At 40.5% G+C, this 27,654-nt stretch overlaps 1 protein-coding gene across 2 annotated transcripts in view; it reads left to right on the top strand.

Annotated features, from left to right (window-relative positions):
* The window catches only part of XPNPEP3 (X-prolyl aminopeptidase 3), a 62,412-nt gene extending 36,987 nt beyond the window's left edge, over positions 1–25,425 (top strand). Inside the window, exons 5-10 of one of the 2 annotated variants that reach the window (XM_081248112.1) lie at positions 3,594–3,656; positions 4,501–4,614; positions 11,880–11,965; positions 18,682–18,862; positions 19,942–20,062; positions 21,777–25,425. In XM_081248112.1, the coding sequence (XP_081104238.1) occupies positions 3,594–3,656; positions 4,501–4,614; positions 11,880–11,965; positions 18,682–18,862; positions 19,942–20,062; positions 21,777–21,943 (732 nt within the window). In that variant the 3' untranslated portion in view covers positions 21,944–25,425. Of the gene's footprint in view, positions 1–3,593; positions 3,657–4,500; positions 4,615–11,879; positions 11,966–18,681; positions 18,863–19,929; positions 20,063–21,776 lie in introns of both variants that reach the window. The other variant, XM_081248111.1, reaches the window with a different exon arrangement.
* Positions 25,426–27,654: the final 2,229 nt, after the last annotated feature.

The raw sequence follows: 27,654 nt of genomic DNA, 5'->3' as shown, positions 1-27,654 counted from the left end.
TTTGGGGGGCAAGCCAAATATAATTTGTGCCTATGTGATACTAATCAGTTGGACTGTGTGGCACTCTGATTTGGTTTAAAATAAGTAAAGGACCTTGCCATTAGAGTTAAGTAATGTTTACAGACAGAGAATTGCTAGACTATTTGGGCAGAAGGAAAAGTGGGGTGGGAGTCAGACTTTCTCCAGGTCTGATCTCGCCTATGGCTGAACGCATATCCTGCCTCCTGGACATCTCTCCCTGAATTTCCTGTAAGTATCTAAACTTGTGCTCTCCCTCCACCAAACCTGACTCTCCTCCTGTATTCTTTCTCATGGTTAATAATATCAATGTTTACCCAACAACCATAGATAGAAATATGAAAATTATCTAGATAATTGCTTCTCCCCACAAGTGCCCTCCTAGGGAGGCAGAATAGTGTAGTAGAGAACAGACCTGGGTTTAAATACCAAGCTGTGTTATTTTGACCTATGCCTAGCACAGTGGGACACCTAGTATCCGTTTGCTGTCTACTTGCTTCCATTATTGCCTGAGTATAACTCTACCGCGGCAGAGTGATCTTTATAAACCTGAAGTCCCTCTCCTACTTAAACAACAGGGTGGCTCCTTGTTTTCAGGATTATATTTCAACATGCTCATGCAAGGCCTTTCATGGTGTGGCCCCTCCTACCTACCCTTCCAGCTTCATCTCTTCTTGTTCCTCCATATGTGCTTGACATATGTGCTGACATATGTGTTCCAGCATATGTGCTGGCCATCCTGAACTCTTTGAGATGGGCCACAGTCCTGTGTCATCCCTCTGCCCTGAGTGCCCTTCCCCTCCTTTCCAAATGGCACAGTCTCCTTATTCTAACATCACCCATATGGAGACACACACACAAAACCTTTATGAAATCATTCGTGAAATGCTTTTTCTCTCCACTCTCCCTTCTCCATAAACTATACAGTATCCATTCATGATGTACTCTGATTATGAGATGCACAGGGTGAAATGCAAAGAAAACCCATTTTACATTTTTAAAGAGTCAGAACACAAACATTTAAATAGCACCTAGTGGGACTTCCCTGGTGGCGCAGTGGTTAGGAATCTGCCTGCCAACGCAGGGGACACGGGTTCGAACCCTGGTCTGGGAAGATCCCACATGCCATGGAGCAACTAAGCCCATGCGCCACAACTACTGAGCCTGCACTCTAAAGCCCATGAGCCACAACTACTGAGCCCACATGCTGCAACTACTGAAGCCTGCACACCTAGAGCCCATACTCCGCAACAAGAGAAGCCACCGCAATGAGAAGCCCGCACACCACAACGAAGAGTAGCCCCCGCTCGCCACAACTAGAGAAAGCCCGCGCGCAGCAACAAAGACCCAGTGCAACCAGAAAATAAATAAAATTTTAAAAAATAGTAAATACATAAATAAAACAAAGTTTAAAAAAAAATAAATAGCACCTAGTGAGGTAAGAAAGTTAAGTGTTAGTTGGGAGTGTGGGCTACATTGTGACAAGACAACCTAAGTGGTAGTCATAAAGTTTGCCCCTTGGTCTTTACAGGAAAGGTATCACACACATAGTGAGGATAGGTGGCATGAAGCACGTACCATATATACCTGGAATCATCTGTGAAGAAATGGATTCATAGGAAGCATACTGTTTACAAAAAGAAGTAAAGCAAAATCAGACATTTGACCACCTATGAAGCAAAAGGAAGTTTTCTATCTTGTTTAGTCTGCATAGCAGTGTAAAAGGGCCATGACTTCAAAAATTCTCTGTACTATTCATTAACAGTTTGAAAGGAAATAAACAAAAAGACAAATCCCTCTTTTAAGTTTATGAGCCTCAAGACTTCCCTGGTGGGTCCAGTGGGTAAGACTCCGTGTTCCCACTGCAGGGGGCCCGGGTTGGATCCCTGGTCAGGGAACTAGATCGTGCATGCATGCCTCAACAAAGATCCCACGTGCCGCAACTAAGACCGCAGCCAAAATAAGTAAATAAAATAATAAATATTTTTCTAAAAAGTGTATGAGCCTCAGTAGAGCTACCACACTTTTCCTTTTTTCTGTCGTGTTTTTTTATTTTCTTTCCTTTTGGCCGTGCCTCGTGGCTTGCGGGATGGGATCTTAGTTCCCCTGTCTCCAACCAGGGATTGAACCTGTGCCCCCTGCAGTGGAAACTCGGAGTCCTAGCCACTGGACCACCTAATTGGTCCCTAACTAATTTTAATTGCTAATTCATTCAGCAGGTATTTATTTTAAGTACCTCCTGTGGTGGCAGGCACTGCTTTAGGTTCTAAGGATACAGTGGTGAGCAAAACAGAGGGTCCCTGTGTCCCTATCCTCAGTCTACATACATTACTGAGGAGAGACAGTAAACAAATATATAGTCAGCTAGAATTAAATACTGTGAGGAAAAATGAAGCAATGGAGGGGGATAAAGTGTGATGGAAAATGCTAATTTAGATAGGGTGGTCAGGAAAGGCCTCTCTGAGGATGAGACATCTGAAGAAAGATCAGAATGAGAAAAGGCAGCAGGCCATGCAGATATTCCCATTACATCCCAGTTGCTTTTCCTCTCTTGGGCTTTATGATGATGTTACCTTGTATTAAGAAGTGTTATTAAAAACATTTCTTCCTCAATTCATTACTTCATTTAACAACTTGAGAGAAATTCCTTTCTAGTTATAGTATCATGTCATATTCCTGTGCAACTGGTTTGTTTTCATCCCACAGACATTGGAAATTATATAGCCAACAGAGTTTCCCTTTTCACATTGACTGCTAGAAAACTCAGATTAATCTGTGTCCTGTCCATATTAGCCATAGTAGTTGTGAAGGTCATTATGGTATGCCTCTTTTTGATTTGGTTTTGTTTAGCTCAATTCCTCTCAAGCCTGCCTTTTTTTTAACTCTACCATGAATTCATGCTATCTTGTATTTTATGTATCCATGTAAGCTAATCAGAATCCTTTTTGGAACAAGGTACAGTGGTGAATTATAAACATGTATGTTTATAAAGGTAGAAAACATGACACATATAATGTGGCTATCAGAGAATTACAGTACTTACATTAGTAGTATAGGCTGGTGGTTCTCAACTGAGGGCAGTTCTGTGTCCCCCAGGGGACATTTGGCAACATCTGATTATCACAGTTGGGAAATGCCACTGTCATCCTACATTGAACAGGACAGCCCTCAAACAAAGAATAATCTAGCCCAAAATGTTGATAGTGCCAGGGTTGGGGAACCCTGCTGTAGACTGGACCAGTCAATCCACAATTTCATACATTCCAGGGCTGTAGAAGCATTTTGTAATGTAAATGTCAAATGTGTTTCCATGTAGCTTATTCTAATATACAATGTATATTCTAAGTGGGTAGGTTGGGTGCCCTTCCACTAAGTCTGTCATCAGTCAGCTATTACTGAAAGCAATATTTTCCCCTTTGGAAATCTGTATTATGATGCCCACAAAGCCATAACTTCAGGTTGACAAAGTTGGGGAGAAGTGTGCTTTTCATTTGACCTCCGGTATTTTGGACATTTGAATAAGCAGCGTAGTTAAAATGAGACTATGTTCTTTTCATTCTTCATTCTTTTTGCAGGCTTTCATAGAGACCATGTTTGCTAGTAAAGCCCCTGTAGAGGAAGGCTTTCTTTATGCTAAGGTGAGCATTAAATGACTGGAAAAGTTTTGTTGGACGCAAATGTAATTTCATTGATTTGCATATGGCATCCAGTTGGCTTTCATGGAAGTGAGCAAGATATCAATGGAGAGGATTTGGTTCTTAAATGTCAGTGGTAATTTATTAGATGAGTCTAAAATATGTAGAGCTACAATTAGATGGAGAAAATTGCGAAGTAGAACAGGTAAAGAAGGAAAGACTTCTGCAAGTGTGAGTTAAGAAGAATAATACTGTTTAAGTAAATGTAAAGGCAAAGAATCTGAGGTGGTGTTGCAGATAGTAGCAAATATGAACCAGTCTCCAGCTCCATCCTAGGATATAATGAAATTAGTAGAATTTACCATTTGCCTAGCATCCTTTTTCACACTTCCAGAGCATGTAGGTCGGTAGCTATTTGAAAGGTTGAAATTGGTAGCTTAGAGCTGTTGTTAAAAATGCAAGCCATATTTCAGTGTTGATCTAAATAAGAAAAAACAAATAGTAACGTAAAGTATCTGACCGTTCCTCTGTACTCAGCCCAATCATAGGTTTTCTATGTTCTCTTCTGGACTTAACAGTTTGAAAATCACAGGGAATTTAGAGCACTCAGGAGAAAAGAACAGATTGAATAATAGAGTTGAATAACAGTATTGGGGTGAGCATAAAAGAAATGGCCTGAAGTTACAGCATAATAGTTTGGTTAAAAAGATGTGACGAATAGTTTTCCATTGTTAACTTAAGATAAGTACTTGAATGGAGGTATGGGCTGTTGAAGAGAGCCTGTGCTGGGGCTGCCCTGGGGGAATCTCAGTCAGACTTTCAGTCGTACTTTGCTGTTGTTTTTCAGTTTGAATTTGAATGCCGGGCCCGTGGTGCAGACATCTTAGCCTACCCACCTGTGGTGGCTGGAGGTAATCGGTCAAACACTCTGCACTATGTGAAGAACAATCAACGCATCAAGGTACACAGATCCCCTTCAGTGCTGCGTCCTCTGGGTCCAGATGCCTTAGTAAACTCTAGCCTCATGGTCCCCTAACCTTCAGCTTTCACAAACTAACTGCTATTTATAAATCCCTTACAGACATGATCTCATTTGATCTGCACATTAGCACTGTGAGATAGGAACAATTATTAACATGCCTGTTTAATAGATGAGGAAAATAAACTAAAAAATTAGGTAACTCATTAGTGCAGAGCCAACTATTCTAGTCTAAAGCCTCTGCTCATTTCATTTGATAAAACTCCTTTGCTAAGGACTTGTGGCAACAGTGGGCCAAGCATATTTTGGGAGCAGACAGGTTTTACGACTATCTTGTTAGCTGTGAGGGAACTTATATTTTATGGCTTTCTCCCCAAGTGACTATACAAGTGAAGAATCTTATATTCCTTTATTAAGTCTATTTTTAATTATCTACTTTAATTTACAGTAAATTCAAAAAATAAATATAGCAAACATAAATTATACAATATAATTTTTTTAATGAATACCCATGAACCAATGACTCAACTCAAGAGGCAGAATATTACCAATATGTTACATCTGCATGGGTACCCGTATGCTCTGGCCCCCTACTGCCTCCCTCCCAAAGGTCACTAACCAGTATCCTAAATTTTTGTTTGTCATTCTCTTGATTTTTTCCATAGTTTTATCACATAAACATGATTCCCCAAACAATATTAATTAGTTCTGCTTGTTTATGAAATATATAAAAATCATATATTGCTATATGTTGTTTTGGGGACTCAAACTTTTCTTTTAACCTCAAGTATGATAAGATAATACAATTTTTTTCTCAGGTATTTGTATCTGTTTACACTCCTACCAGCAGTGTATAATTTTGTTGACCACATCCCTTCCATCCCCTGATATTATCAGACTTCTTAATTTTTGCCATTTTAGTTGGAACAAAACAGTATCTCATTGTGGGCTTCATTTCCATTACCTCAGTTACCAGTGAAGTTAAGCATCTTATCTTTGGCATTACTGCTTTCAACTTGCTAATGTATTGTTTAGGATATTCTGATTTGTGTACAAGAATGAGATTGTCTTATAATTTTTCTCATACTGACTTTATGGTTTTCATTTCAAGGTCGAACTAAACTCATAAAATGAATAGTTTATTTTTCAATATTGTACAATGGTTTGAATTAATGTTTCTTGAAAATTGGGTAGAACTTTCCTGTGGAATTATTTGGGCCAGATATCTTTTGTGGGATTTTTAACTATGATTCAATTTCTTTAATATACTGAGGCTATTTCTTTCTTTTTATTTATTTTACATTTCTTATTGTAAAATGTAACTACTGGAAAAGTACTTAAACCATAAAAGAATAGTTTAATGGGTAATTATAAAGTTAACACCCATGTGACTGTTACCCAGGTCAAGAAATAAAACGTGTTGGCAAGCTACAGCCCTCTGGACGAAATCCAGCCTGCCACTTTGTTTTTTAAATAAAGTTTTATTGGAACACAGTGGTTTCCACTCCCCCACCCCACCCCCACCCCATGGCAGAGTTGAGTAGTTGTACCAGAGGCAGTATGGTCCACAAAATAAATATTATCTAGCCCTTTACAGGAAACACTTAACCCCTGAAATAGGACATTACTGTGTCCCCCCACCCCCAAGAAGCTTTTCCACCATGTGGTCCTTCCCTCGCTGTGATAACTCCTCCTCTCCCTGATAGGGTAACACTCTCCCAGTTTTGATAGTGATCATGACTTTGCTTTTCTTTTTATTTTACAATTAATAAATAATGTAGTTTATATAGTTTGGTTTTGGTCATGTTTGAACCTTATGTATTTGAAATATTATGTCTGTGTCTTCTTTTGTACAGCAGTATATTGTTGTATGCCGCTGTTGTTTGTTCATTGTAATTGCTAGAGTGTAGAATAGCAGGTAGAGTATGGTCTGTGAAGTTAAATATATTTTCATAAGAATGCTAAGACATTATATTATGTGCTCTTTTTCACTCTTGTTTTCTCTCAACTGTACGGTGAAGTATCCCAGAGGCCTTATGACATGCAATATCACACCAAATTGAATGCAGAAGCAAATATGAGACTCCAGCTGTCTTCTATTTGTCTGTGCTAGACAGAGATTTGCACAAATGTAAAACAATGCCACTTTTCTTTTTTTGGTTTTGTTTTTTTGTTTTTTTTTGGTTTTTTTGCAGTACGCGGGCCTCTCACGGTTGTGGCCTCTCCCGTTGCGGAGCACGGGCTCCGGACGCGCAGGCTCAGCGGCCATGGCTCACGGGCCCAGCCGCTCTGCGCAGCATGTGGGATCTTCCCGGACCGGGGCACGAACCCGTGTCCCCTGCATCGGCAGGCGGACTCTCAACCACTGCGCCACCAGGGAAGCCCCACAATGCCACTTTTCTAACTAAGTATTTTTATTTAGAAAAATAGTTATTTTCATTAAAAATGTTATTTTAGCATGTAATTAGTGGGTTTATTGTTATTTTTAAATGAATAAATATTATAAAATTTTCTCAGTTTGTATTTCTTAATGTGATAAATATCCATAGATGGATATTTATATATTTTCCAGGTTTTTACCATTATGAACAATGTTCTGTGAACATTCTTGTACATTATTCATGGTATGTAAGTTATCAAGGTTGCCTAAGAGACACCTAATAATGGAATTGCTGGGTCATAGGATATGCATATTTGCAACTTTCATAGAAAATGCCAGACATTTCTGAAGTGTTTTTATCAATTTATATTTCCATTCTTCCTGAGACAGTTTGGTAGATTATATTTTTGTACCATTTTCTCTAAGTTTTTAAAATTACTCATAGTATTATCTTACATTTTAATCTTTTGTGTTTGTAGTAATATACCCTTTTACATTCTTTTTTCTTTTGTTTTGTTTGTTTTGTTTTCCCTTTATGTACCTTTTTACATTCTTGATATCTTTGTTTGTTTGTTTGTTTATTTTTTTATTTATTTTTGGCTGCATTGGGTCCTTGCTGCTATGTGTGGGCTTTCTCTAGTTGTGGCGAGCAGGGGTTACTCTTCGTTGTGATACATGTGCTTCTCATTGTGGTGGCTTCTCTTGTTGTGGAGCACAGGCTCTAGGCACACAGGCTTCAGTGGTTGTAGCACAAGGGCTCAGTAGTTGTGGCTTGTGGGCTCTAGAGCACAGGCTCAGTAGTTGTGGCTCGCAGGCTTAGCTGCTCCACAGCATGTGGGATCTTCCCAGACCAGGGCTCGAACCCGTGTCCCCTGCATTGGCAGGCAGATTCTTAACCACTGCACCACAGGCAAGTCCCTTTTCTAATAAATCTTAATAGACAGTTTCTTTAAAAGTAAACATACATATTCTCTGTGAATCAGCAGTTTCTTTTTAGGTATTTTTCCAAGAAAAATGAAAACATATGTCCAAAAAATGCCTTGTACAAGAATGTTGATAGCAGGTGTACTCATAATAGTTCAGGGGTCCATAACCAGGATATTAGATATGGAAATTACCATGTGGTAGATCCTTGAGATAAAAAGGAGCAAACTACAGCACTGCCAACAGCATGAATGATCCCAAAAGCATTACACTGAATAAATAAGCCAGACACAAGAAAATTACAAACTATATGATTCTACTTATATGAAGTTCTGAAATAAGCAAAACTAATCTATGGTGATAGAAATCAGATCAGTGGTTGCTTCTGATGGGGTGTTGACTAGGTAAGGCCATGAGGGTGTGGTTACATGGGTGTATACCTTTGACAAAGCAGACTTAATTCTGTATACTTAAGATCTGTGCAAAGAAATCTCAGCAGAGGTTTGTGGGTTTTTATTAGTCTTTTAAAACCCACTTCGCTCCCGCATGCCTCAGTGAAGATCCCGCGTACCGCAACTAAGACCCAACACAGCCAAAAATTAAATAAATAAATAAATAAATAAATAAATTTTAAAATAAATAAATAAAAACACTAAAAAAAAAAAACTTTGCACATCATTAATGCTATTTTGTCTTCGTTTATTATCTCATCACACTGTGCCCTGGCCTTTGTTAATTTCACTCTTCTACTCTTTGTGTTTATTCTCTTGTCCTTTATTTAAGCTTTTTTTTTTTTTTTTTTTGTGGTACTCGGGCCTCTCACTGTTGTGGCCTCTCCCGTTGTGGAGCACAGGCTCTGGACGCACAGGCTCAGCGGCCATGGCTCACAGGCCCAGCCACTCCGCGGCATGGGGGGTCTTCCCGGGCCAGGGCACGAACCCGTGTCCCCTGCATCGGCAGGCAGACTCTCAACCACTGCGCCACCAGGGAAGCCCTAAACTTCTTAAATTAGATGCTAAACTCTTTTTTCTGGCCATGCCACATGGCTTACAGGATCTTAGTTCCCGGACCAGGGATCAAACCCGGGCCCCCTGCAGTGGAAGCACTGGGTCCTAACCACTGGACCACCAGGGATTCCCTAAACTCATTAATTTTCATCCTTTCTTCTGTTCTAATTATAATTATTTAAGGATTAATATTTCACTTTCATTATATTCCATGTGTTTTTTTATTATATTCCACTGTTTCTTTTTGCTTTTGCTGCATTAAGATTTCCTTTTCTTTGGTATTTCTCAGTTTTATTATATTTCTAAGTACAAATTTATCATATATTATAAACAATAAATATAATGTACTGTTTAAAATAATAATCGTAAAATGAACAACCATGTATTCACCATCAAGGATAAGAAGATCATTGCTTATGCCTTAGGAGTCCCTTGGGCAATCTCAAGCACATCTCCTTTTCTGTCTCCTACCATCTTGACTTTTGTTTTAACCATTTTTTTTTTGTTTTTCTTCATAGTTTTATCACCAGTGTACCTATTCCTAAACAATATAGTATTCATCCTTGAAAAACTAGAGAATAAGCACAAATCTAGCCTTACAGGAAGAGAGACATATTGCCATTATTAGATGAAGTGACCTAAATAAGAAATAAGAGAAAATAGTCAAAAACTTCTAGGTCATAGTCTGGCTTCAGTTATCTGAAACTTTTCAACTTAGCGGGCAGGGTCATCAAGAAGCCATGAGAAATGCAGAGGACTGTTGGGGCATCTGGAAGGACTCTGTCATGGACCGGCTGGTAGGCATCTGGCAGAGATCTAGTCAGAGACAGCAGGCTGCCCTGTGGTTCTGCCTCTGAGCTCACCATGGCTACATCTAGCTGTCAGGAATAGGTCAAAGCAGAGCCCCCTTCTAACAGAGTTTGTTTAGATTTACCTGCATGTTGATCTTTCCTTCTTGCATCTTAGATGGCCTTTCTGGGATCACCTTCCTTCTACCTGAAGAACATCCTTTAGATGAAGGTGTGTAGCTGATAAACTTTTCCTACTTTTGTTTAGTTAGCCAAAACATCTTTATTTCATTCTCATTCTTGAAAGATGGCTGTGCTGAGGAAAACCATCCTAGATTGACAGTTATTTTCAGTCATCAATTTTAATAGATTATACTCCTTTCTTCTGACTTTCAGTGTTGCTGATTTTAAGGTATAATAATTATCATTCCTGATGAATGAAATTTCTTTTTGCTTTTGCTGCATTAAGATATTTTTCTTTGGTATTTCTCAGTTTTATTATATATCTAAATACAAATTTATTTTTACATGTCCTCATTATGATACCTCTGCTTCCTGAGTCTGTAGATTCATATCTTCATCAGTTCTAGGAAATTCTCAGACATTATTTCTCCAGATATGATCTCTCCTACACTCTCTCTGTTCACTCCTTCAAGGTCTTCAGTTAGATGTACGTTAAACCTCTTTTCTGTTTTCAATAGCTAATGTTTCTTTCATGTTTACATTTGCCTTGTCTGTGTCATACTCTAGGGGATTTTGGAGGGTCTGTCTTCCAGGAAACTAAATTTTCTCTTCATTTGTCTAAGCTACTACTTCAGCCATACACTGAGTATTTTATTTCAGCAGTTGTTTTTATTTCCATATGGTTCCCTTCAAATCCATAGTTATTCTCAATTGTCTCATTGCTTGTTATCTTTTGTGATTCCATTTTTTATCCCTTTAAACATTTCATAGTAGCAATTCTGTATCTGATAACTCCACTGTGTGGAATCCTGGAAGATCTAAATTTGGTATTTGTTGTTCCTGCTGACTCTCACTCACAGTGACCTACTGCCTCGTGTGCTTGACAGCCTTTGGTTGTGAGCTCATATTTGCTTGTTGTTATTTTTGGGAAATTATGCAATCCAAAATTTGGGCGCTATTTCCTCCAAATGTTATTTGCATATGTTTTTGCCAGAAGTGAAGTGGGTCCTAATGACCTGGGGCCCTATTATCCCCTGTGAGTGTCCTGGGTTAATGCAGGAATCTCCACTTCATCTTCCCCACTTTGCAACGCCTTCTTTCCTATATACTGTAACACTTACCTTATCACTACCCAGCTCTAGCTTCAGTTCTGGGTTGTTTTTATTCAAGAAAAAAAGTCTTTAAGATGTCTCTTATATGATGTAATGTCAACATTTCATAAAATATATTTTTGTCCAGGATCTAGTTGTTACCTAAAATTTATTCTATCATTTTTCCAGAAACAAAGACCACATTCATTCTTCTTGCCATTATTATATATGTACTTATTTGACCATTATTCTACTATGTGCCAAGTTCTGTGCTTATTTAGATATGAGTAAGATACGGCCTGTCTTCAAGGGCATAAATAGAAAATTTCAGTATAACATGACAAGTAGTAAAAGAGAGATGTACCCAAAGTTTTTTGGTTTTTTGGTTTGGTTTTTGTTTGGGGTTTGTTTGTTTGTTTGTTTTCCCCCCACATGTATTTTGATGGAGAGCAGAAGGGGAGGTGATATTCTAAAGTTAAATGGTTACAGGTAATTATATTTGAATAAAGGCACTGGATACCAACCTCTATAGATTTTTTTAATTAATAGTGATAATGGTAATATTTATGATGTTAATAAATCATAAATGCCAATGCTTACACCTAGTAATTCAAACCCAAGCACTCTGGTTCCAGAGCCAATGCACTTAACCACTCTACAGTGCCATCTTTCTTGAGCCAGTGTGAATTCATATGAAAAACTTAGACGCTATTTCTTGTGAGAAGGAACCAGAGAAGATTAGTCTCCTTTAAAGTAAAGTTTTTGTTTTGTTTTGTTTTTTATAAAATGAAAGGCATGAAGAGTTTAAATTAGAAGAAGAAACAACTGACAGTCATTAAGTCACCTACTTTTACCTGTCTTACTTTTGTTCCAGGATGGGGAAATGGTGCTGCTGGATGGAGGTTGTGAGTCTTCTTGCTATGTGAGTGACATCACTCGTACCTGGCCTGTCAATGGCAGGTAGGGCTTCCACAGATCCCACTGCTTCTTAGGAGTATGAGTTAGAATATGGGTATATTTGGAATAAAGAACTAAAGAAATATACAGGTTCCCTCTAGCTCACACTGACTGCCTTTACAAAGCTCCTGATTATTTTCTAAGACTGTTTTTTATTTATCATATCAAGGATCAGGCACCTAAAAACACCTAGTTAACATGTGCGCACACACATTTTTTTTTTTTTTTTTGCGTTACGCGGGCCTCTCACTGTTGTGGCCTCTCCCCTTGCGGAGCGCAGGCTCCGGACGCGCAGGCTCAGCAGCCCTGGCTCACGGGCCCAGCCGCTCCGCGGCATGTGGGACCTTTCCGGACCGGGGCACGAACCCGTGTGCCCTGCATCGGCAGGCGGACTCTCAACCACTGCGCCACCAGGGAAGCCCCGCACACACATTTTTTAAAAACAAATTTAAGTTTTTATTTTCTGAGTACAAAGATAATATTTAGGTTATGGTAGAATAGTTTGGCCAGATTAACCCTCCGATAACGATTATAGAATCTGGACAAAATATTAAAAACAAGTATTTGAAGGCACTAGAGAGCTTCCTAAAAGCCTGCAGAAATAGCAGCATAAGTCTGTCCTTGAAAGAAGAGCTATAATGGGTTAGATGTAAGTGTTTAGAGTTTTTTGCTTGAGGGCACTCCCGCATCCACACAGCTTGGGCAGCAAGAAGCCACAGCGTAATTGGCCTGAGGTGTCAAAGGACAGAATTAGGTACTAGCAAGGAACCAGAAAGATGGGAAATCCTGAAAGAGAGGGTACTGCAAAAAAGGGTGAGGTCCAAAATTTGCATATAGAATATTCCAAAATCCTTGGCTGATCACTACATTATATTCTAGGTCGAGGTCCCAGGAGGCTCAGCAAAATACTGGCAGCCAGAATTTGAACGGACTGAGCAGAGATTTTAGTTGCTTCCCACTAAGAGCAGAGCTTGCAGTTTGAATCCAGCCAAGTTAACAAAATCACTCTTCAGAACAACATAACAGAATTTTAGAATCTCTACATTGTATCATTCATAACTTCTACTGTTCATTTTAAAAAATCACTAGACATAAGAATCAGGAAAATGTGACCCATAATCAAGAAAAATATAGTCAATAAAAACAGATCCTAAATAACCCTAATGTTACAATTAGCAGATGAGGACTTTAAGGCAGCTAACAATAGCTGTGCTCAAGGAGTTAAAGGAAGATATAAGTGTAATGTGTGAACAGATAGAGAATCTCAGTAAGAAAACAAAAACTATAAAAAGAATCAGGGATTCTGGAGAGATGGCAGCAAATAATCGTTTTTCAGTCTTTCCAAATTTTCAAATAAGAATAGAACAACTAGGTAGTGACTGGTATCCCAAACACCAGGTAATGGGTTATCACTAAAATCTCAAAATACAAACAGTTATGAACACACTATGTACAACCATAAGACCTGGGTGGTATCAGTATCTGTGTGGAAGGAGAAGGAAGCAGCAATGGTGGGGGAGGCTAACTGACAGATCTGAAAACAGGAGAACCCCAAAATAACCAACAGCTATTCGCAGTCAGGATGATGAGCCAATTTCAGAACAGAAGCTGAAAACGGGAAGGATTTGCCAATCCAGTGGCCCAAGAAAGTCTGAAGGTGCTGGACTCCCTTCTAGGACAGGGGCTCACACTTAAGGGAAGCTGCTGGAAGTAGAACAGAAGTTGAGCAGGTTAGGAACTAAAGAGAGGAAGGAATGAGATGATCCAAATCAAAGAAGGGGGAAAGGGAGTCCCCTGGCAGTCCAGTAGTTAGGACTTGGCACTTTCACTGCCATGGCCCGGGTTCAGTCCCTGGTCCGGGGGAAAAGATCCCAAGGGCCATGCAGTGTAGCCAAATAAATAAATAAATAAAACCAAAGTGAGGGAGAGGAACTAAGGAAAGATCTGAAACAAGCTGCCTTGTTTTTTACCACTACACCAAAACAACAGAAGATTACACTCTGAAGTTAAATCTTTTATAAATCCTGCCTTATTCTAAAAGTACAGGAAATTAATTTCATATAAAATAAGCAATTAAAAAAGCATCTAGGGAACTTCCCTGGAGGTCCAGTGGTTAAGACTCCATGCTTCCACTGTAGGGGGCGCAGGTTTGATCCCTTGTCAGGGAACTAAGACCCCGCATGCTGCTCAACATGGCCAAAAAAAAAAAAGCTTCTAGGTTAAATCTCATAAAAAGTTATTAAAAGCAAAAGGAGAATAAGGAACAGAATAACATCCCTACAGAACTGAAAGCATGCCAGAAAGACATGACTACAAAATAGATCAAAATAATGCCCTTTTGTTTTAAAACAAGCTAAAAATTTTTAAAGCAAATCATTCAAAACATGAAAAAACAACATATATCAGAATTAGAAAATCTTGGTAATGAAGTGACAAACTCGGAAAAGAATTCGAAATAAATTTAAAATCAGGGGCTTCCCTGGTAGCGCAGTGGTTAAGAATCTGACTGCCAATGCAGGGGACACGGGTTCGAGCGCTGGTCCGGGAAGATCCCACATGCCGCAGAGCAACCAAGCCCGTGCGTCACAACTACTGAGCCTGTTCTCTAAAGCCCACGAGCCACAACTACTGAGCCTGAGTGCCACAACTACTACAGCCCACACACCTAGAGACCGTGCTCTGCAACAAGAGCAGCCAACGCAAATGAGAAGCCCACGTGTCGCAACGATGAGTAGCCCCCGCGTGCTGCAACTAGAGAAAACCTGTGTGCAGCAACAAAGACCCAACACAGCCAAAAATTTTTAAAAATTCTTAAATAGGCAAAGAGTTAGAACATACACATGAAGGAAGCCCTGAAGAAGAAAAACAAAGCAAGGGAACAGAACAAATACTAAAAACTATAATTTAAAATTTTCCTGAAAAAAAAAATTGAAACTACCTTAGAAAGAGCACACTACGTACCTGAGAACATCAGCTCAGAAAAAAACAATACCAAGACATAGTCTAGTAAAATTCTGAACCTGCAAGGAAAAGAAAAATTCTTTTGGGGACTTAGAAAAAAAGAGCACACTATTTATGAAGGAAAGGAAACTAGACTGTTATCAGACTTTTCAAAAGCCAAGCTTTATGAAAGAAGAAAATAGCATAACGTATTGAAGATGCTCAGAGAACAAAAGTGTGAGCCAAAGATTTTATCTGCAGCAAAAGAAACTTTCAGCTATAAAGGGTACAGATCGTTAGGTGGGAACTTAAAGAACATTACTCCCATGAATCTGCGGGAGTTGTGTGATCAGGAAAGAGGATATCACTATAAATCCTACAGATATCAAAAGGATAATGAGGGCTTCCCTGGTGGCGCAGTGGTTGGGAGTCCACCTGCTGATGCAGGGGAAACGGGTTCGTGCCCCAGTCTGGGAAGATCCCACATGCCGCGGAGCGGCTGGGTCCATGAGCCATGGCCGCTGAGCCTGTGCGTCCGGAGCCTGTGCTCCGCAATGGGAGAGGCCACAGCAGTGAGAGGCCTGCGTACTGAAAAAAAAAAAAAAAAAAAAAAGGATAATGAGATAATATGTGAACAAATACGTGTATTCATCATTGTTAGTCATTGAGGAAAATGCATGTTAAACCTCTACACATCCACTGGAATGGTTGAAATTAAAGAGACCAACCATACCAAGTGTTGGCAGTGGTGCAGTGCAACGGGAACAAAAAGACTTGTACAAGAATATTCATAACAGTTTTATTCACAGTAGCCAAAAACTGGAAATGACCTAAATGGCCATCAGCAAGAGAATGAATACACAAATTGTGGACTATTCATACAATGGAATACCACTCAGCAATAAACAGGGAACAAACTACTGATCAAAGTAACACCATGGACATTATTCTTAATGAAGGAAGTTCAACACAGAAGAGTACATATTGTCTGATTCCATTTATATGACATGCTAGAATAGGCAAAACTAAGGTGAAAATTATCAAAACAGTGTTTCCCTCTCGAGGTGGGGGTATTGATTAGAAATAGACATGAGGAACTTCCACGAGGGGGATGGCAATGTTCTATGTCATAGGGATATGGATCTGGATCAGAGTTCTCCAGAGAAACAGCCAGTGGGATATATTATGTATGTATGCATATGTAGGTAGGTAGGTTGGTTGATGATCGATTGATTTTAAAGAACTGGCTCATGTGATCATGGGGATTGGCATTTCTGAATTTCAGAGGGCAGAACTGCAGGCTGGAAACTCAAGCAAAAGTTGATGTTGCAGTCTTGAGGCAGAATTCTTTCTCCAACATAGCAAAGTCGTTCTGGTATTTGAATTCAGTTAGTGCAGGCTACCTTTTGATCCATGTTTCAGCCAACCAACCAAATAAACCGTTAGAGCCTTTCTGAGCCCTCAAGCTTCAGCATTGAATCCAGAATCTCTCCTTAGTGGACCCCTATCAATAAATTCAGCCTGAGCCAACTTCATGTTCCTTCCACCATTAGCCCACACATGAACAGCCATTTCTATACATATTCCCAGATTTTTGTCTATATAACTAGGAAAAATCGTGCAGTTCTTTTTGGATTATAGTGCATCTCGTCATGGGTCACACTTGGTACCTAACTTTTTGGGACCTGCTGGGAGTAACGTCTAGTTGTGGGTCTACAAGCAACTACCAAGGCAGCTGCCTCTGGGGAGATACCTGTAGGTTCTCAGTCCAAACAGGGTTGACCTCCTCAGACAGGGGTAGAAGGGCTGCTTCTCCTAACAAAGATGACTCAGCAGAATTTAGGGGTTCAGTGTCCCCAGCTTCATCACCATCAGCACATCCATTTGTCAGAATTGTAGAGCTCAGATTTATACATTTCAGAATATATAAAATTAACTTTAGAAAAAGAATTGTTAAAAAATGTTTAGTAATACTGAGATGGGGTGGAGCATGTTTATACTCATCAATGACAAACATAACAGTGTTAATAATGGCTGAACCTGGGAGATGGGTGTGTCAGTTTTCATTATAGCATTACCTTGCTGACTTTAACCATTCTTATTAGGGGACATTTAGATTGTATCTATTATATTTATTTTTAAATCACTGAACATTTTTGTATATTCAGCTTTTTTTGAATTTCAAATATTTTGTCAGGATGGCTTCTTAGAGCAGAATTACAAACTTAAATTTTATGAACACCTTTAAGGCCTTTGATTTAACTGGCTGTACTAATTTACAATTCCATCATCAATGTATAAGGACTTCCCTGGTGGCGCAGTGGTTAAGAATCTGCCTGCCAATGCAGAGGACATGGGTTCGAGCCCTGGTCTGGGAAGATCCCACATGCCGCGGAGCAACTAAGCCCGTGCGCCACAACTACTGAGCCCAAGCGCCTAGAGCCCGTGCTCCGCAGCAAGTGAAGCCACCGCAGTGAGAAACCCACACACCACAGCGAAGAGTAGCCCCCATTTGCCACAACTTAGAGAAAGCCCGCATGCAGCAACGAAGACCCAACACAGCCAAAAACAAGTTAATTTTTTAAAAATGTATTAAAAACACATATCATATACCACCCCAGCTTGGGTTTTTTCCCTCATTTTTCCCCATTACTGATGAAGAAATTATTATACTAAGGACACCTGGAAACTAGTAAGTTATTAGTAGCCAAAGTATTTTTTTAAAGCAAATACATTTTATTTACTTATTTTATAAATTAATTTATTTTACTTTATTTTTGGCTGCGTTGGGTCTTCAGGTTGCTGTGTGCGGGCTTTCTCTAGTTGCGGCAAGCGGGAGCTAATTTTCGTTGCAGTGCTTGGGCTTCTCATTTGCGGTGGCTTCTCTTGTTGCAGAGCACGGGCTCTAGGTGCATGGGCTTCAGTAGTTGCAGCAGGCGGACTCAGTAGTTGTGGCTCGCGGGCTCTAGAGCACAGGCTCAGTAGTTGTGGCACGTGGGTTTAATTGCTCTGCGGCATGTGGGCTCTTTGCGGACCAGGCTCAAACCCGTGTCCCCTGCATTGGCAAGCAGATTCTTTTTTTTTTTTTTTTTTTTTTTTGCGGTACGCGGGCCTCTCACTGTTGTGGCCTCTCCCGTTGCGGAGCTCAGGCTCCAGACGCGCAGACTCAGCGGCCATGGCTCACGGGCCCAGCCGCTCCGCGGCATGTGGGATCTTCCCAGACCGGGGCATGAACCTGTGTCTCCTGCATCAGCAGGCGGACTCTCAACCACTGCGCCACCAGGGAAACCCTGGCAAGCGGATTCTTAACCACTGCGCCACCAGGGAAGTCCCATAGCCAAAGTATTGATTAGTTTATCCCATGACATCTGCTTTGCCTATAAGTGGATACTTAGGCTCTGTTTTTTTTTTTTTGGGTTGCTTTTTGTTTGTGTTTTTTTAATGGTAAAAAAAAAAATGGAGAGGATCAAGAGTAAGCCTGATCTGGTCCTCTGACTGCATTCATGGCTGGGTGCATCTTTTAGCCTCACCCCGTGTCTGTCAGCTGACCATTTGAAGGAGAGATTGTTGTTGCTGCCCCAGCTTGAAGGGTTATTGCTCTTTCTGTTGAGCATCTAGGCATGATTGAGGTCCTGTCATTAATGATATACTGGTACTGACTAAATATCAACAATGCCCCATCATCATTGCCTTGGAGTTTTTCTAATCAAACTTAGAAGCAGACTTCCTACAATATCAGAGAGTTCCAAATTCGAGTTCTTGGGTTTTCCTGTCCCCAGGTTCACGGCACCTCAGGCAGAACTCTATGAAGCTGTTCTAGAAGTCCAGAAATATTGTCTGACCCTCTGCTCCCCTGGAACAAGCTTGGATAACATCTACAGCATGATGCTAACACTGATAGGACAGAAGCTTAAAGAGTTGGGAATCATGAAGAACACTAAGGAAAATAATGCCTTCAAGGTACTTCACTTCCTTTGACCCCATTTCTTAAGAACACCTGACATGCTGCTTAGTTTTTATCCTATGTAAAGCTAATTAGATTTAGAAATGGTGTTTGTGATTCTTCACCAGTAAGAGGGACTTCTTTTGAACATGGATTAAAGCAAAAGGTGCAGTACTTATTTCCACCAGGAGATGGCAGCACATCTGGTTCATTGCATACTGTGTAACTAGCTCAGTCTTCAGAAAACAAAATGAAGTCTGGTACAGACAGGGTGGAAGAGGACATAAAACGGAGGAGAGGTTAACTCTTAATTCTTTTGTAGTGATTTTGAAAAGGTAGGGGTCAAAGGGGAGGGTGTTTCTTGCTTCAGTAACATTGTTGAGACTTTTAACAATATCCTCCGTTGCCATGTTTAGTGAATTTCATCTGCATCCAAAATGTGATGGTGTTCAGTAGAAATTTAAAGCCTCAGCTTTAAATTAAATGGCATGTGACCATGCCAGGTGGTCAAACGAAACAGACCAGTAAGGCATCTCCTAGCTCCAAGTTTAGGCTGCCAGGGTTTCTTTTATCAATAGGAGAAAAGCTATAAATTCCTCCTGTTCATGCCAACAAATCTTTAATCAACAGATAGAAATATCCAAGCTAGTAAATGCCTAATAATTACTGTGTTACATGGTGTTTCATACCTACTCCACAAGTTGCTGTGAGATACTTAGGGTCTCCAGAGTAGCCTTCCTAAGAGGGACATGCGAACATTGAAAAGAGAACTATTCTAACATAATTATCTTCCCTCCCCCAAGAAAAGAGATCTTCATTTGCCATAGTCTTTACTGGGCTTACCCCAGTTAGCATGTGTGTAGTATATTAAATTGTAAGAATAGAAATGTGGATTAGTTAGAATGCTGTTGGCAGAATTGCGTACAAGAGGTGGCAGTTTTCAAGTCTCTTAAGCATTAGCCCGAGGATAGGTGAAACAAGTGGCAGAACTGGGGGCAGGAGGCAGTATTAACACATATCTCACGGCGTTATATATGCCCAACTTTCCCCTTAAGCGGTCATTGCTCTAATAACACTGAGGTAGTATCTTTTCCAGGCTGCTCGAAAATACTGCCCGCATCATGTTGGCCATTACCTCGGGATGGATGTCCACGACACTCCAGACATGCCCCGCTCCCTCCCTCTGCAGCCTGGTATGGTAATCACGGTGGAGCCAGGTAAGGGGAGGCGCTAGCAGCCTCTGATCCCTTGGGACATGTAATGCTAGTGTTAGATAGAAAGGTAAACACTTTATTTTTACCTGAACGAATATAATTAAGTTAGAAGGGACAGGAAAATGAATCTCTCCAGTGTAGAAGGGAACTTTAGTTTAGACTTTTCTTGAGCTTTTTTACTTCACATCACACAATTTGTTTAATTTGACTTCTCCAATAAACAACAGATGGGGAATACTTTCGATCAGTAGATATTAAGAAATAAATCTTTTTTTAACCCTGCCTTTGCCAAGGCCAGTTTGTACTAGTCCTTCCCGTCATCTTGGTGGGCTGCTGACACTTGTGAAGCCCCTGGCGCTTTTCTGCAGAGACACTCAGGCTCCCCATGTTCTCAGTTGCAGTTCCTCTGCGTTGAACTGCCTGCATTATTCCACTTTTTAGTATCCACATCCTTCTAAGCTTCAGAGAGAGCTGGCAGTCTAATGGTTCTCCAGCTTGAATGATGCTGGATGTTGGGCAGGATTCAGTAGAAAAGTGGTGGCCACGGTGGAGTGTGAAGATTGATATTACCAGTCAGTTTTAAACATCGATGCTGCTTCTGTCATGAAAGTAGATCTCAATCTTAGATTTCAAGCGTTTTCACCTCTAAATTATGTAAGTTATAGTTGGGACACATCTTTTATGCCACCCTTTAAGTCCAGGCATATGTTGCTGTCTGTGACCTTACGTACTGTTAAGTCCAATCTAGTTGGCGCTTCCTTAGACTTCGACTACATTTTCCTTTGCTGGTCTTTTCTTTTTTTTTTTTTTTTTTTTTTTTTGCGGTACGCGGGCCTCTCACTGTTGTGGCCTCTCCCGTTGCGGAGCACAGGCTCCGGACGCGCAGGCTCAGCGGCCATGGCTCACGGGCCCAGCCGCTCTGCGGCATGTGGGATCTTCCCGGACCGGGGCACGAACCCGCGTCCCCTGCATCGGCAGGCGGACTCTCAACTACTGCGCCACCTGGGAAGCCCTGCTGGTCTTTTCTTATCACAGAACAGCATCTGTGAGTACAGAGAAGGAAGTTTACAGTTTCTTTAATATGAAAAGACCTGGTGTCTGTCTAACTTCATGATTAGAAAAGGAACCTTGGTTTCTTAGAATTTTTCAAACGTTCATTAAGGTCTTCCTTTTTCCCTCTTTACATCATGTACACGTCAGTTACATTTATGACTTATTTGAGTATTTCTGCAGCTTCTGGTTGTTGAGGCTAATAATCTCTAAGTAAGTGTTTTTTAAATACATTTTTAAATGCCTTAAGTCTTTATTTTAGCAAAGTGCCCTTTTTCCAGGGGACTGTTAGGCAGAGAAAGAATGCATTTATATAATCTACTGGGTCCCAGCATATACTGACATACTCATAAATTAAGTAACTTTAGTGGCCCGTTTGAGCCATTAGAACGTGACAGAATCATGATCAACATTATTGTAGTTGTATAGATCTTGTAGTCTAATATACAAAATAACTATAGTAATAGTTCTAGTAATGATAGGCAACACTTACTGACCATTTATGTACCAGACATTTTTATATATATTATCTCATTTAATCTCCACATTTCTATTAGGTAGGTAGTGTTAGGATCCCAACTTTATAGAGGTTAACTTACTTGCCCCAAACCATCCAGTTACTGCCATTTATGAATAGAATGTTCTGCTTCTTTTTTCTGCTTCTCAGGTATTTATATTCCGGAGGATGACAAAGATGCCCCTGAGAGATTCCGTGGTCTTGGTGTACGAATTGAGGATGATGTAGTGGTAACTGAGGACTCACCTCTCATCCTTTCTGCAGACTGTCCCAAAGAGATGAATGACATCGAACAGATATGCAATAGGGCCTCTTGACCCTCATTATGGCCCACATGCATCTTAGGTTCAGAAGGGGTGGATGTTGGCCTCTGTGCACGTGTGCTTTCTGGGGGTCTCTGTGTGGACATTTATACACGTGTTCCACTGGGGAGTGCAGCAGCTGTATGAGTGTATGTAATTGTGTATGTGGTCTTTGCTTGTTTTATGTAGCTAGAAATCTGGGAAATTGAGTTTTTGGATTGTATGTTACTACAACTTTAGTAACATTAATTCTGTAGAATTAATGACTCAGCCAAGTTTAGTTTTAAGATGTAAAGAAAGATCTTGGTTACATATGTCCACGCATCCCAGTTAGCACATGGAGAAAATTCTCTCCAGGTCCTTCCCCTTCTGCACTTTTCCTGAGATCCACCTAATATCATAAGATTTTTGTGTAATGCTTATATATTCTGAGCCAATCACCAAGGTCTTTGCCTACACTGAAAACCACCCATCAGTGATTGTGGGTGGCCAGTACGTACCTTCCATAACACCTGCCTACCTATCCAGGAGCCCATGTATCTGCCGGAGCCATGTGAGGCGTCAGGGCACTGGTGTCCTACAGTCACACCATTCAGCCACAGTCCAGATTCCAGCAACACTAGCTGTCGAACAAAACATTTTTGAGCCTTTCTTGGTATTTGGTTACCTGGGACCTGGAAGGTGTTTAGATTCTTGATAAGGAAGGAAATGAAAGAGAAAGAAAATATATGTGTCTGCTGTAGATCCAGACCACCATCCATCTGTTCTCAATCTCAAGTTAATTCCTTTCCCAGACATCCATGCTTTCTTTATATATTCTTAATGCATTGACCCTCAGCACACCCTTGAAACTGCTTCCCTGGCCAAGGGCAGATCCTCTACTTACCCTATTAAAGTCAGAGGAATGGCACCCAGTATTCAGAGAGACACCCCAGTTATCATTCTGTGATTTCCTCTAGTGCCAATAAAAACAAAATATGCAACCCACTCAGTACCTGTAAACACCTTGTGATCCTTTCCTTCCTTGGACGTTAGCACTGGAAGGACAATGGTAAAGACTCATGTTTCCCTCAACACAGTGTTGGATGCAATTATATAATACTCAGTTTGCAAAGTGAACAGGGCTAGACTGCTGCAGATAGGTTATTTAGGAGCTTCTATCATAGGGGAAAGCTTTAATAACTATAGTGTGTTCACATCCTTTAAACCTGCATATGAGCCCAAGATGTATAAAACATGCTGATTGTTAGGACATAAATTCGAAAAATTTTAAGAAAATATTTGCATTAGGGAAGAACAGACTAGGAGATTAACACTCCTTGCAGTGCTAGAGGTTTGCCCGTCTTGTCAGAAAAACCCAAGGTACGGAGCCCAAAGCAGACAGGCAGTGACTTCATCAGGAGACAAAGATAATGTTAGCAACCAAAGTGATACAAATTATGTCCTGACAGTGCTCACCCGCAAATGCTTGGCTGTGCTCAGCAGCTGTGGGAATGGATGGCTGCCCAGCTGGAGTCATCATCCCTGCGCCTGCCCTCCTCACCCGCCTCCAACTTCTCAGTCCTGTGCTTGTTACTTTCTAAGAGGGGACTGAAAAGAAACCCACAACTCTGGCTTCTCACTCCCTTGGCCTGTGTGGACTCAACAACCTTTTTCTGGAATTGGGTTTCCTTTGTTCACTTACAATCCTGGAATAAGGAATTTCCTTTTCTTCCTAAAAATCATTTTCTGTAGTCTTCAACTTTCTAGCTAAAAGCTTAGGTGGCTTTTATGAATAGCAGCCTACTTGGACATGAAACAGACTTCTTCCAGCTGAATTCCTGGCAAGTTCTACAGGTGTTGCAAGTCACACGTAGAACGGCCGTTGTGGAATTCTTCTGGTGATTTATAGTCCCTGACCCAGGCGTATTGTCCCTTGAGTCCCCGATTAACCACAGCAGCTAACATTTGCATCAGACTATCAGAACCTTCAAGAAGTGGCACGGTGAACATCTCAGAGCAGCGGTTTAGGGACTGTCTGATCTATTCAGGATTGGTTGAGCAGATAATTGTGCACAGTGCCGGAATCTCATTAATTCTTAGCCTTACCACAGACATGCCCCACATTTCCCTCCTTGTTTCAGTATAATAAATACTTCATATATACACCACGCTCTCCTAATGAAAATCTTAATTTTTAAAAAATGCTTCAAATGTTACACTGGAATTTTTCTCCCTGAATTGAAGAGATACAGCTAAAATATTAACAGTAATTTAAAGGCAAGAAGTATATCAAGATGGCCTCTGCCGCATACGTTTATGGTTTTATTTCAGGAATTGTTATTTTTCTCTGTAATTAAACTGGGACTGTGTTTTTTATTTGAAACACAGCAGTAGAAATAGAATAATAACTCTCCTCTTCCCATAGTCATACCCAAGTTAGGAAGGTACTTCTTATGGTGACTTAAAGTTCTCTTTGTGTGTCTTCTTTCAAAATATTGTTATCTTTTTTATTAATTTTTGTAAGGTGAGAAAAGGAAAACTCCTACTATAGACATTATATCTTAATTGGGTTTAAGATCCATAAAATAAGTTAAATCCCCAGATAAAGACACTGTAACTCATTAAAATAGAAAACTTGGGCTTTGTTATGTTTTTCAAAACATACATAACCAACATCCTCCTTAGCTTTCTTAATAATAGAAAGATTGCAGATATGATGCAGGAAAGCTGCCTCTCCCTGTCCTGTGTCCATGTCACATCACATGCACAGCATAGTGGCTGTCCCACCAGTTCCAGCTGTGACCCCAGAGTCCTTTGTAACACAGTGTTTCCAGTAACTGCTGTCAGTAAAACAAGAGCTGGGATTTGAGTGAGACTCTGTCTACCATCCCTCAACTGGCATATGATCAATAATAATGTAACTTATTTGTGTTTGTATGTTAGAAACTAAGTGAGGGCCCAGGATGGTGGCAGCATAAAGGATCTTGCTTGGAAGAAGTTTTTACGGTGTGGTTTTTTGTTTGTTTCTTTGTTTTTAATTTTAGTTTCCTGAAGTGGGATCTGTATCCCAAAACTTAAGCTGATAGGGTTCAGTTTTAAGCCTGGACAAATATACTTCAAGCTGAAGTGTTTAATAATCCTAATATGAGATGGTGAATACATCATTAAACCCTAATTTGTAGAGCAGAATTCCACTGTCACAAAGCACGTTTGTCTTCCTGGCTCCTTTCACCTCTGCCTATGTGTCACTGAGGAACTTGGGGTAAGCATCAGTATTATTCAGATCAGGGATCCCCACTGAAACCAAGGCCTCTTGGGGTGTGCTTCATGAGAAGCTGAGAGAACTGCAGTCTTTGTGAGCGTTTCTTAATGCTTTGTGTGACTTTTGTGCAATTATATAAGATCAATTTGGACAAAATGCTGTTACTTTTTAAGGCCCTATTGACTGAAAGTAGATATGTCATTCCCCAACAAGGGAAGACCATTTGTTCCTGTCATTTTAAAAATAAACTATAAAACAATGTAAGAGTGTTTGGTTTGTGCGTGTATTATTTTCAAATCTAGAGTTTGTAGCTTTAAATGTGACAACATTTTGTTTTACAAAGTATTTTACAGAGTATTCATTAACTACTGTCACAAAATCATGATAGCAAACTTGAGATAATCTTAGCAGTCATAGAAGGGGGAAAACCAATGGATTAGATTGACTCAAGGATCAAACATATTAACATGGTGAATATACTTGATAACATTGTATTTTATAATTGAAATTTGCTAAGAGAATAGAACTTAAATGTTCTCACACACAAAAAAGATACATATGTGAGTTGATGGATGTGTTAATTAACTAGATGGGGGACATCTTTTCACAATGTATACGTGTATCAAATCATCACCATGTACACTTTAAATATCTTACAGTTTTGTCAATTACAGCTCAAGGAAGCTGGGGGGAAAAAAGGTTGACTCTCCACAAAACTGACACATAGGTCTGCAGACAGCCCCTGTAGAACTCAAGACATTACACTATAGCCATGAGCATTTTATGAAGGGCAAATTTTGCAAAATCATAAATATGTGAACTTTCTCAGCAAACTATATAAAGAATCCTAAGTGGGCTTCCCTGGTGGCGCAGTGGTTGAGAGTCCGCCTGCCGATGCAGGGGACACGGGTTCATGCCCCGGTCCGGGAAGATCCCACATGCCACGGAGCGGCTGGGCCCGTGAGCCATGGCCGCTGAGCCTGCACGTCCGGAGCCTATGCTCCGCAACGGGAGAGGCCACAACAGTGAGAGGCCCGTGTACTGCAAAAGAAAAAAAAAAATGAGGCTAAGCCCCCCAAAATGGTTAAAATGGTAACATTTATGTATATTTTACCACAATTAAAGTTTTTCAAGTATATTAGCTTGTGGGCAAGGGGAAGAGCAGGGCTAAAGGCAAACTGAGGTTGACAGTATTTAAGTATTTAAAATAAGAATTAATAAAATGCTAAATCAGGGACTTCCCTGGCAGTCCAGTGGTTAAGACTGTGCTTCCACTGCAGGGAAGTTCCCTGACCAGATATTGAACCCAGGCCCTTGGCACTGAAAGCGTGGAGTCCTAACCACTGGACCACCAGGGAGTTCCCTGTAGCTGCATTTCGTAGTTACATTTCTTGAGTGAATCAACAGATTCTCTACTAAGCAGGTACTACTACTCTGAAACCAACCAGGGTGACAAAAGGATTATTATTCACTATCATACTTAACCACTAAAGGCTTAGGGACATAGGTATCAGTCAGACTCCAGTCAGGAAAACAAGCTACTCTAAATATTTAAACAGAAAGTATAACATCCAGAATTGGTCTCACAGGAACTGAAACAGCAGCCAAATGGGATGGTGAGGCATCCTAAAGATTAGCAACAACAGGAAGACACTACCTCCAGGCTGGAGGAGGAGAGAAGTAAGTGGAGTTTCTCTAGACCAGGAGCCAGGTCAACTGCAGAAGCTGGGCCACAGAAGGCCTGCCTGCTGACAGGAGCTGAGATCTCAGACTCAGCTGCTTCCAGAGATGCCGCCCGAGGCCAAGAGAGGGAGGGACATCCACTGACTGTCCTTTTACACTATCCTCTCCTCTCCAGCCAGTGCATCCCACTGGCCAAGCCAAAGGCCAGCTGACGCTGACCTCTAGGTCAGGGCCGCCCCCACCTAATGACATGAAGCGACACAGGGAAAGGGCAAGGAATAGACCTGAAGGCAGATTTTGTGATTTTTATGAGCGTACAAATAACTAAGTTACACAGTGTATAAACCTTCTTCCAACAAAATGACTAAGTTTGATACCATTCTTTCTAAAACGTATCGGCTTTTCTGCCATTTTATTGTTTTACATCAGGTTGCTAATTGATATAACACACCTTGTAACTTGCACAAGGTCACACTGAAAATGAAATACATTCTTTTTTTAAAAATATTTATTTATTTATTTATTTTGGCTGCACCAGGTTTTAGTGGTGGCACACGGGATCTTCGTTGCAGCATGCGGGATTTTTTTTTTTTTTTTTTTAGTTGTGGCATGCGGGGGTCTTTAGTTGCAGCACACGAACTCTTAGTTGCAGCATGTGGGATCTAGTTCCCTGACCAGGGATCGAACCCGGGACCCCTGCATTGGGAGCGCGGAGTCTTAGCCACTGGATTACCAGCGAAGTCCCCAAAATATGTTCTTTTTTAAAAAAATAAATTTTATTTATTTATTTTTGGCTGCA

The sequence above is a fragment of the Mesoplodon bidens genome (assembly GCF_964165515.1).
Source record: "Mesoplodon bidens genome assembly, chromosome: 11".
NCBI lineage: Eukaryota > Metazoa > Chordata > Mammalia > Artiodactyla > Ziphiidae > Mesoplodon > Mesoplodon bidens.
The sequence above is the reverse complement of the archived record's forward strand: the minus strand, read 5'-3'. Positions and strand labels throughout refer to the sequence as shown.